General features: G+C 37.4%; 2 protein-coding genes across 2 annotated transcripts in view; one reads left to right on the top strand and one right to left on the bottom strand.

Annotated features, from left to right (window-relative positions):
- LOC107088322 (protein NipSnap homolog 2-like) overlaps nt 1-2,432 on the top strand; it is a 59,387-nt gene extending 56,955 nt beyond the window's left edge. Inside the window, exons 10-11 of the mRNA XM_015380433.1 lie at nt 1,498-1,581; nt 1,666-2,432. Of these exons, the coding sequence (XP_015235919.1) occupies nt 1,498-1,581; nt 1,666-1,730 (149 nt within the window). The 3' untranslated portion in view covers nt 1,731-2,432. The remainder of the gene's footprint in view (nt 1-1,497; nt 1,582-1,665) is intronic.
- psph (phosphoserine phosphatase) lies at nt 2,303-9,753 on the bottom strand. Its single transcript, XM_015380434.1, has 6 exons — nt 9,634-9,753; nt 8,887-9,030; nt 6,917-7,051; nt 4,292-4,437; nt 4,058-4,206; nt 2,303-3,046 (listed from the first exon to the last, which is right to left on the bottom strand). Exons 1-6 carry the CDS (start codon nt 9,681-9,683, stop codon nt 2,936-2,938), a joined length of 735 nt encoding a protein of 244 aa, XP_015235920.1. The 5' UTR covers nt 9,684-9,753; the 3' UTR covers nt 2,303-2,935.
- Nucleotides 9,754-10,584: the final 831 nt, after the last annotated feature.

Below are 10,584 nucleotides of genomic sequence, written 5' to 3' on the forward strand. Positions count from 1 at the left end.
CTGGAGCTGCATTTCACCTCCTGTTATTAAGAGTCTCTAGATAACGATAAATTTTTACATTTTTCATATAGTGAATGATAATTAACACCGTCAGATAAACACAAATCAAGTCAAAATTTTGCCAAATAAAACAAAAAAGTCGTCAGAGCCAGCAGTGCTTCACACACGGCTATGGTGAGAGAGGGCTGCTGCAGGCGGGCTAACGTTAGCCCTGGCTACGGTTAGACTCAGGCCCGATATCGCCACTGTCCTCTCACCATCTGAACTTTTTTTTAAATAATGCACTAAATCACTTAATAGGCCATATAGTGTCGCATTTAAGTATAATGTTCTCACCTCAAATGATCTAAAAATGTACTTAAATAGAACAATAGCAACAGAAAATTGAACTTTTAACTTAATACTCTGAGCACTGTGAGCACTCCACTGGAAGCTGCTGCTGCCGCATTGCATGCTGGGACAGCTGTCAATCACGAGAACAGACAAGTCTGCTCCGATGCAAACTCTGTAAAGAGGGAGGGGCGAAAACAACATCCGGGGACTTTGACAAACTTTATTGTAATTTTGTACACACCGTGTATAAAAAACTAAATTACGTTCAGTACACTCAAGACATTTCCATTTCTTTAAGTGCAGCAGTGATAAAATATAAACATGGCGATATGATGTAATTTGTCCATTCTCGTTCTTGTGAATTGGAACAGGGCTAGAGCTGAGGCTGATGATGTTTCACGATCATGAGAACGTACGAGTACACATATTGAGAAACGGCCTAGGTCTCAGTTCTTTTGGGAACAATAGCCGGTAACAAGTCATACTGGAAAATATAAAGCAGTCAACAGAGATTAGAGCTGTCTTGTTCATATATAAATCATTAGGTATCGGAATATATTTATATATCAGTCCTGATCTAGAATCTGATATAAGCTGCTGGTAGAAACACTTCCATTCTTTTAGCTTCAGTTTAAAATAGATCTACCACATTGGTTAATGATAAATGGGTCAGCTGTTCTCATAAACATTGTTGACAATCGTCCTCTGTTTGATTGATATTACCTGATTAATCCTTTTCTTATATGCTAATATAAGAGTGGGGGGGCTTGATTTCCAAATGAAGGACTTTGGACCACTAAGCATCCAGATGCTGTTGTCAGATTCTGGTTCACTCGACAAGCCTCCAAGATTTAAATTATCCCTATTGCTTGCTCAACTGTTTTCTTTTGAACCACGCTTTCCACTAAACGTCAGTATGTTTAAATACAGCACTCTAAGAGATACCAGATTTTTTAGCAAAGATCCCTTCCCTCTTACCTTTGTTGCAGTTGGTATCTGTCAGTGGAGATCCATCAGTCTTAAAGCATTTTTCTGAGAAACATAATCTTGGGATTTCACAGAATTAACTATCAATCTCTTCAGTACTGTGCGTAATGAATCATTAGAGCATAGGTTAAATGTTTGAATGGAAACAAAAACATTTTGTACTGTTTTGATTTGCAGCTTACAAAGACCTTCAGTCTCGGGAAGACACGAGGAACGCCGTCTGGCAACAGGATGGCTGGCATGAAGTGGTTTATTACACTGGTGAGCTAAATAAAGCCCTCTGTTCTTAAATTTTAAAGCAGTGACATTATAACATCGAACCCTTTCACTTATCTCTTTCTGCAGTTCCTCTTATTCAGCACATGGATTCTAGGATCATGATCCCAACAAAAGCTTCTCCGCTGCAGTAAAGGAAGCCGTTTGTTCATTATCACCCATTCTGTGAATCTCTATTATTGGTCCAAACTTCTGTCAGTGGTACCAAACAACAGCCGGGTTTTTGTTTTGATATTTATTTCATAAAACTTCAGGAATTCATTCCTAAACTTCCAAATTAAATCATAATGGATTTAGAAAGTATCAAGGTCACACAGCTGACCTATTTTAGGGAATGAAAGGAACCAAATTGAAACCTCCTGTTAGTCATGTGCGACATCTCGTGCCACATTGAAAGCAGTTTAGAGAAAAACTTGTTTATGGTTTTGGAAGCAACAAAAATTACTTGAAAAAGTGTAAGAGTGGAAAAAATAAAGATGATACTAGTGTTTAAATTCACTGCTCAGTGCAGCTGCCATTTATTTATTTAAATGTTGATACATGGTGTTTAAATGTGTTGATAAAAGTGACTCTGATGTAAGCTGTCATCGCTGATTGAAACATGGGATTTCTATCATTTAAAAAACATACTTCACTGACCTATCCAGATATCAGAATTTTATATTTGCTGTCTGTTACAAACACTCCAGGTTTTGTTGTTCTGTGCTTTTTTTTTTCTTATATTGTTGGCTTTTCCTGGTGCCGTTTTCGTAACTTTTCTTTTCCTGCGGAGACGGCATGCCGGGTTTTAAAATCCGTTTTTAATCAAACATCTAAAGGTGATTTAAAAAAAAAAATAAAAAATGTGGGAACATGCCCTCCATCAGTGATTGAGGGGGATCTGGATGGAGCAATGCTGCTTTCTACTGTATTAATGGCTGATTTAAAGGATCCATGTTTATCACTTTCATTTTAAGCAGAAATATTAGGAGGGGGGAGAAAATAAATAGTTATTCCGACATCCTTTACAGCACTTCCTTGTCTTTATTTTTAACAATCTTTAAAAGATCGAAGTTGCGACTTAGTACTGAACACATTTTTAATAAGGCTCTCATTGCACATGCCAGAATAAAACAGCTACAAGTTTTCAGGTTCCATGTGAAACGTGCAAAAACACTAGTACAATTTTTATGTCCACCCACATGGTGTTTGGTTACTTTTTTAGTACAAAAGATTAGTCTTAAGTTTAAATATGTGTTTTTAGTATAAAAATCTATTGAGTGTCATAAACGCTTGACTGACACACCTTTGGGTGCAAATATAAAAAGGTTAAGTGAGGAACAGAAATCTTCTAGAACATTTAAATCTTCTCCAGCTCCTTCAGCAGCTCATCGAAGCTCGTCACGTACCAGGAACTCCTCTCCTTGACTTGAGCTCTGACGACGTTCCCCCCAAATCCAATAAAAGCGCTCTGTGGGGGGGAAGATTGCAAAAATGTCAAGATGTGTTCTAATGTACTACGGTCTGGGTTGTCACTCCAGCTAAAGATGCACCGACATGTCAGCTGGGTTTTTTTTTAAAGCTCCCCAACTCAGAATTCCAACCTTTTCTATTTTTTATGATCAAAAAGTTTTCTTTATGAGGTTGGAGGAAAGCACAGCTGTTAAATCTCTTTGAGCTTTCAACCTTTAATATGAAAGATGCCTGATGTGAAAGAAACAGGTCAGTTCTATAAAAGTTCCTTTGAAAAATCAAAATTTATCAGCTATTTTAAATAATAAAACTTGTTTGCTGTTTGATTAAATTGAGAAAGAAGCATTTTTATTTTTTCGGTTAAAGAATAAAACGAGCAATAAGTCCCCTTTTTTAATGTATTCTATATAGAAAACAAAGCAGTTTGTGACCAAATTATAGAATACTGTGCATAATTTTTTTTCTTTAAGGGGACATATTTCTAAGTTTATTTGCCCCTAGGTGGTTTGCTAAGAGCCATAATGGAGCTCCACAGCCTCAGGTTGCAGAATCAGGTTTATTGCCATTGTTAGTGAAGGAGTTCACAAACTAGGAATTTTTTGTGGTACAACCGTGCAACATGAAACATATAATATGGAATAGATAAATAAAATTATAAAAATATCTAAAAACTGTGGGTATACGTCATGCAATAAAATAGACTAATATATACACTTAAGATGAAAATATGGATATAAAATATAAAAAGTACCTCTACCTGTGCCAACTGCCATAATTGCATTAAACAAAATGCTAAAGAAATCAACTTTTTGCATGAATGAACCAGGGGACAGGATAATCTTCTCACATAGTGAATGTTGTTCCCATCATATAGAGAGATTATCAACCAGTGAAACTTAAAATCAGCAGGTGAAACATTTCCAGAAATTGGGAACCAGCCACTCAACTCTGAGCAGCGCATCACTAACATGCCAATGCAAATTATTATTTTTTTAATCAAAAGACTTACAGCAGGGGGGCAGGCCTCCAGATCGGTGGCTCCATCTCCAACCATCACCACTGTTTTGAACCCATACTCCTCCTTCAGCATGCTGATCACTCTACCTTTCCCCCCACTCTCAGCTGTGGGTTGAGTTTCATCAAAACCGGCATATTCACCTGTAGATCGAGTTAGAAATTAGAGGAAAAAAAAAAAAAAAAAATCAACATTCTGAAACAAGTTGAGCGTCAAACAGGTTCTTACCATTAAAGTAGAACTTAAGCCTGTTGGCGTAGACGTGATGCAGAGGGATGTTTAGCTGAGAGGCCACATGTTCGACGATACAACGAAAACCACCAGAAATGAGGAACACCTTTATGTTGCGCTCATGCAGACGGTCTACAAGCTCCCTGCATGAAGAGTAACAAAAGCACCTGTGAGCTTCAGGCAGTATGAAAAATAAACAAAAGAAAGAATTTTTTCACTAAAATATTTTCATCCCCTTTATTTAACCTTTTAAGTTCACATGTTGAATCTTTATTTCACAATAAATCGCAGCCTGTAAAGTATTGATAAGAGGGAAAGCTGGCAGCCAGACACGGCTCACAAACTAATGACAGTTTCCACACCTGGAGCATTCAGAGGTTTAGGGCTAACAACCCCAGAGAGAAAAGACATCAAGAATGCCCAGAAGAGACATGCATCTGGCTGTTGTCAGGTTAGTCCCATTTAGCCTCAGGTCAGACCATAAAACCCTGATATATATAGTATAAACACAAAAGGCTTTAACTCCACATTCTCAGTTAGCATGGTAAACATGAAAGGTTATGACATTTATATTAGAAAAGAACAACAAAAGGATGGCTAGTCCTTTTTAATACACTTTATCTTGCAACGCTGCATCTTAATAAGGGGTGGGTGATGTAAAACTAAAATTTTCTACCACTGTATTTTTTTTTTGGTACAATAAAGATCATGATAGAAAACTATTCTAGGGCTGATACAAGGATCATGATTAAATGATTATTAAGATAATCAACTAATTTAGTCATTAACAATCATTAACTGGAGTGTAGAGACTCTAAAATATGCTGGTAACTATAAGAACAACCCAGACAGAGCAGTAATCATACCTAAATTTATTTATTTTATATATATATGTATATATTACATTCAAGATTTTTAAAAAAAGAAGTCAAAATGTTCCATCTAGAATACCTTTGGCGGATTAGTTTTGGCCTCATCTGATTTAAATTCTGCATAGAATCTTTTAAAGGAACCTCTTCCTATGTAATTATTAATCGAAAATATATCAATTAGCTGCAGCCCTAAACTATTCCTTCTGATCTCCCATCTTTTTTAGGCATTCACAAATACTGCACTTGAAAAACAAACCCACTAAAGTTAGGCTTATTCAGGACACCAGTTTCATGAAGAGGTGTGAATTTGATCAATAAACTGCACAAAGTAAATGCATTCAGTCATATTGTGAACTGAATTTGCTCTAATGGAACAAACAATGGACAAAAGGGTATAAATCTGCAAATGTGGTTCTCTATTTTGAGTTTCCAAACAACAATAATCTTAGTGTTTTATGAATCTATCTTGAAAGCGGATTTATCCGTATAACAATAAACAATGCAATAAATGTCCATCCATAATTTGAATGAACCACTAGTCTAGAACAGGGTTCTTCAACGTTTTCCAGGCCAAGGGCCCCCAAACTGATGGCAGGAGCGAGGACCGTATAATTATATATATTGTATGAAATTGTGTTATATGAAACTGGTCCTATAGTCACTCTATAACAAATGGAGTAATGTAATGAAAGTAATTTCTTTCTGGGATTATTAAAGTATTTCTGATTCTGATTCCTCGTTGATGACACAGGTGTTGTAAATGAAACGGTGCCCAGCTTGAAAGAGCTCCTGTGTGTCGCTGAATGTGTGCATTGATGACTGAAAGACATCTTCTGCCTCCATTTATCTGTTTACTACAGCATGTTGAATTCGTGTTAATGTGTATTTAAAGACATTTCAATTAGAGGAAAAAAATGCAGAGGGAAATATAAAAAAAAAAACTAATCAATCAAAACTTTTGTGACCCCCATGCAGTACCTTCATGGACCCCCTAGGGGTCGCGGACCCCCTGTTGAAGACCTCCGATCTAGAACAATGTCCTCAGGACAGAGGAGACAAAAGTAGAGATGTGTGGAGGAAACCACATCCACTGTCTAAGCCAAAAGTTTTTTTTTAGAAAATGTCAAAAAATGAAGTTTGTTCTGTAGGCACAAAATTAGGACACCTTGGAGTCAATGACTGAACATGAACTCCTCTACATACGTAGGGACCTTAAGAGTGATGATAAGGCAATTTGTCAGACAACTAAAGCTTTCTAAAGCTATGCCCCAGTCAGAATCCAGATATTTACCTGATTTAAATGCTTTGGTGGGACCTTAAGAGAGCTGAGCTGAAACTAGTTAGTATATCAAGTAGCTGGTGTTTGAGGTACCTCAGTTACAGTTAAGGTTTATTTCTAGTGGGTATTTAGATCTGCATAAAAGAAAATATTTCACAATCTTATTACACATGTATTACCTCATAATTTTAAAGTTTAGTATCCCAATTACTGATGTTGTCCAAGAAAGAAGCCAAATAAGGGCTAATATTACATGGATCAGGTTTATGAAAACCATACTTAAAAAAAAAAATCTATATTGAACTAAGAAACAGAAAACAACAAGACAAAAGTGACATAATATCCAGACTAGATGAAGACATATAACATCTAATGTGGTCTTTACACTTGGAGGCAATGTTTCTGCATGCAGTGCACAACAAAACCTGTAGAGTATTGATTTACTTTATCCGACTCTCTCCGCACACTTACTTTATGCCTGGCGTCAGCTGAGGTGGGTGATCAGTTATTAGTTTGTTTACTTGTTCTCTGGAACATCGGATGATGGAAAGTCGTTCAGTAAGGGCCTTCTTAAACGTCATCGAGCCTCCCATGGCTTTACAAGTCCTGAAATGTGAAGGGATATTTGACTCCATACTGATCACGGGATACCATATGGAAAAACAATAACTGAATACAGGAATGTGTTTGTGTTAAAGGCAGTATGTGAAGAGATAATAGTACCATGCAAAAATATTGGGATCAATTGTGAAGTTGAAGGAAAAGGATACGTGGTTTAAAAAAAAACCTCCTTTACTCTAATGCCTATAAATAAACTCCTGCTCAAGTTATGGATACCTGATTAGGCAGATGGTAAAAAGGATGCAAATAGCTGAAAGCGGGCCATGAAAGGTCCCATCTACAGTTCTCCATATCCCTTGAGGAGGACAGGTTGAACATGTAAAAAGAAAAGGAAAAGCAAACTTATGTCTCTGGCCTAGATGTAAAAATGTGTGGTAAAAATATAACAATCTATTACTCAAACAATCCTACAGAAAACCATGGTGATGCCATTGGGTTACCTTACTTTGGCTGGGAGGATAAAAACCAGAAAGAAAAATCATATAATAATTTCCTTCCATTTCACAAAAATGCACTATTTTGTGACCTGAGTGAAGTTGATGCCCCAACCTTCTTCAAATCAGACAAAATTGGTGCTACGTTTGTGCTGGTTTGTGCAGCAAAAATTTTCGTTTGTGCCGCTCTCATTTTAAAGATATAAAGAAATGTCTCTAGAGGTCATCAAAACTCAACCCCCCCACCCCACCTTCTTCAAATCAGACGAAATGGGTGTCAATTAACTCGACTCCATTTGTGCTGATTTGTGCAGCAAAAATTGTCGTTTGTACTGCTTTGGCCTTGAAGATTAAAGGTCAACCAACCCCAAACCCCCACCCCCCACCACCACTTTTATGAAATGAGAAAAAAATGGTGACAATCACCTGGATGGCCATGTCCACCCTTAGCAAATCATTGCCCCCCGCCCCCTGTGGCCACCCCTACCATTTTTCCCTCTAACGCAGAAAGTGGCAGCAGTAATACTCTGAAGGGGAATGTTCAGACTTATTCAACATTTAAATTTTTCATATATTAACAATTACTTTACTACAGAAACACTGTGGTTAATTCACATGCACATCAATGTACTAACATTAAAGATGACAAATACAGAATTCAAGTCTCTCTGCAAGTCATGTAGGAGTCTTCAATGAAATCAGAGATAAATAGCTACTTTAATAATAACTTCAACATTTATTAAATGTGAATAGTAGTACATGTAAATATCAATTTTTTGCAGAATGACTATTGATAAAAGTAGGTAATGACAATATAAAAGATGTTTGCCCCAGAACTTAAACCTGACATAATTCTGTCCACTATACCTTTAATCTAGACAGTGTGGATGTTTAAATATATGTGTTTATTTGTGAGCAAAGGCTGTAGGAAAGTATAGTAAGTCTTTATTTAGAAAACATGGATGTTGTGGTTGTTCCTGTTGGAACAGTGTAGATTGACCCTGAGGTTCTGGGGTCTTCCAGCCACCCCTAAATGCACATTGGTTATTAACTGGCCACCCCTTTGAGGATTTTCTGGGTACACCTCTGATTTGTGCTCCTATCATTCTAAAGATATAAAGAAAAAATGTCCAGGGGTCATCAGAGGTCAACCACTATCTTTAAAATGATAGCGGCACAAATGGAAATTTTTGCTGCACAAATGTTTGACACCAATTTTGTCTGATTTGAAGAAGGCGGGGAGGGCAACTTCACTCAGGTTATTTACTGTTGGGTTATCACATGATGACCCAGCATTTATTAATTACCCCTACTGTAGAACGGCAGAGTGTGGTGCAAAAGTTATAGAGACAGAAGATAAAAGTGCATGATAAGTGGTTCACCTACATTTCTCTGACTGCATCCCCCACACCACAGAACTTGGCGAGTTCATCGATGCCTTCCTCTTTGATGACTGTGCTGTCCACATCAAAGCACACAGCATCTGCTCTCCTGAACAGCTCCTTTGTCTCCTGTATGGTTGTCATCATGCTGAGGAGGGGGGGCAAATTCAACATGAGATCAGCAATGGTGCTATTAAGTCTGACAATTCAGACCAAGGATGTCAGGTGACATGAAGAGCTAACACAGGCAGGACTGTTGTGTTGTTGGTTTAAGGGGACATCTCTTACGCCTGATTTCACCTTGCATGCAGAGGATGTATTTTATCCATTGGAGCAAAAAAAAAAAAAAAAAACGCAGATATTCACTGAAATACCTACGTGCAAACCGTATGTGCTGGTTTGAAATTTAATAACAAGTCTACAAAGTCTCTAATAATAATATAAGGTAGTGTGTTGATGGATGGTCATCCTTGGTCACTGTTGCATCACCCCAATGCGGCAGGCAGTAGACTGTTGACACTGTAACCCGCATCCAAGCAGAAAGGGATAAAAACACATGGAAGCTCTTCTTATGTAACATACCCACAGCTTAGTCTAAAGCGAGTGGAATGTCACGCGATTTGTAGAACCGACGGTTGACTTTACTTACCCCCTTATAGTGCAACTGTCAGCAGTAATAAACTGTTTACCCTGCAGCACAACACTATACTCGTCAAGAATCTGGAATATTGCGTTGTTTCTCCATACATACCGAATAAGAAGAGAGTTGATAAGGCACAGGCGGGCTGGTCGTTTTAACATGAGCCGACTAGAGCGCTTTCAATGGGCTCACCGATGAAGAAGAGACGAGGCAAACGGGCGACCAATCAGAGCGGAGCCCCGAAGGTTCCCGCCTACTCACGCGCTGGCTCGCTGCCATGGCGACCTTAACGGTTAGACACTAGACTTTAGCAAAGATGGGGAAAAATAGTAAGTTATGAAATATTTTAGCTAAGTAATCAAAGAAAGTAAGCAGAAGAAACTCAAATAAGGTTAAAATAAACAAATTCATATTCAAATTTGCTGAGTTTTTGTTTTTTTGTTTTTAAGAACAACAGCAGTTTTGTTAGTAAAGTTTGAATTTCATTGAACTTTTGTAAACATCATTGTGTGCTTTATAGGTATTTAAAATTACAATAAACATTTTCATTTAAAACATTAACTGTACTTTTTTTTATTCTAAGCACGTTTGGAAAGCCAACTGTAGAGGAGTACTTGTGGAAATTTCCACTGAAACCAGCTCAAATAGTGAGCAGGAAGGATATGTAAATCTCCCTAATCAGGCGTAACAACACCATAAAGAATGTAGAAAAGATAGATAGAAAGAAAATAAAGCAATAACAAAACAAGCTAAATACTGAAAAAACAGGGCCATAACCAGGTTTTTTGAAATACCGAGGTCAAATATTGCGATAAATCCTACTTGACAAAAAAAAAACATCCTGACTTTTTAAAATATATTTTGGAAGTTAAATCACAAGCCCATCAAGGAGTGGAATATGAACATCTGTTTTATAATCATTCCAAAACTCACAAAATAGAGAATTTGAGTGAGTGAGAGAATGAATGTGAGTGAGTGAGTGAGTGAGTGAGTGAGTGAGTGAGTGAGTGAGTGAGTGAGTGAGTGAGATAATGAATGTGAGTGAGTGAGTGAGTGAGTGAG

Source organism: Cyprinodon variegatus, unplaced genomic scaffold (assembly GCF_000732505.1).
Source record: "Cyprinodon variegatus isolate N-32 unplaced genomic scaffold, C_variegatus-1.0 Scaffold213, whole genome shotgun sequence".
Taxonomy (NCBI): Eukaryota; Metazoa; Chordata; class Actinopteri; order Cyprinodontiformes; family Cyprinodontidae; genus Cyprinodon; species Cyprinodon variegatus.

Bases quoted from the DNA above. Each gene is read 5' to 3' on its own strand.
- psph (XM_015380434.1), bottom strand. From the start codon at position 9,683: ATGTTAAAACGACCAGCCCGCCTGTGCCTTATCAACTCTCTTCTTATT. The intron at 4,438-6,916 runs GTAAGTGTGCGG...CTCTTCATGCAG, and splicing joins CAGCTGACGCCAGGCATAAA to GGAGCTTGTAGACCGTCTGC. The intron at 4,207-4,291 runs GTAAGAACCTGT...CTCGATCTACAG, and splicing joins GCTTAAGTTCTACTTTAATG to GTGAATATGCCGGTTTTGAT.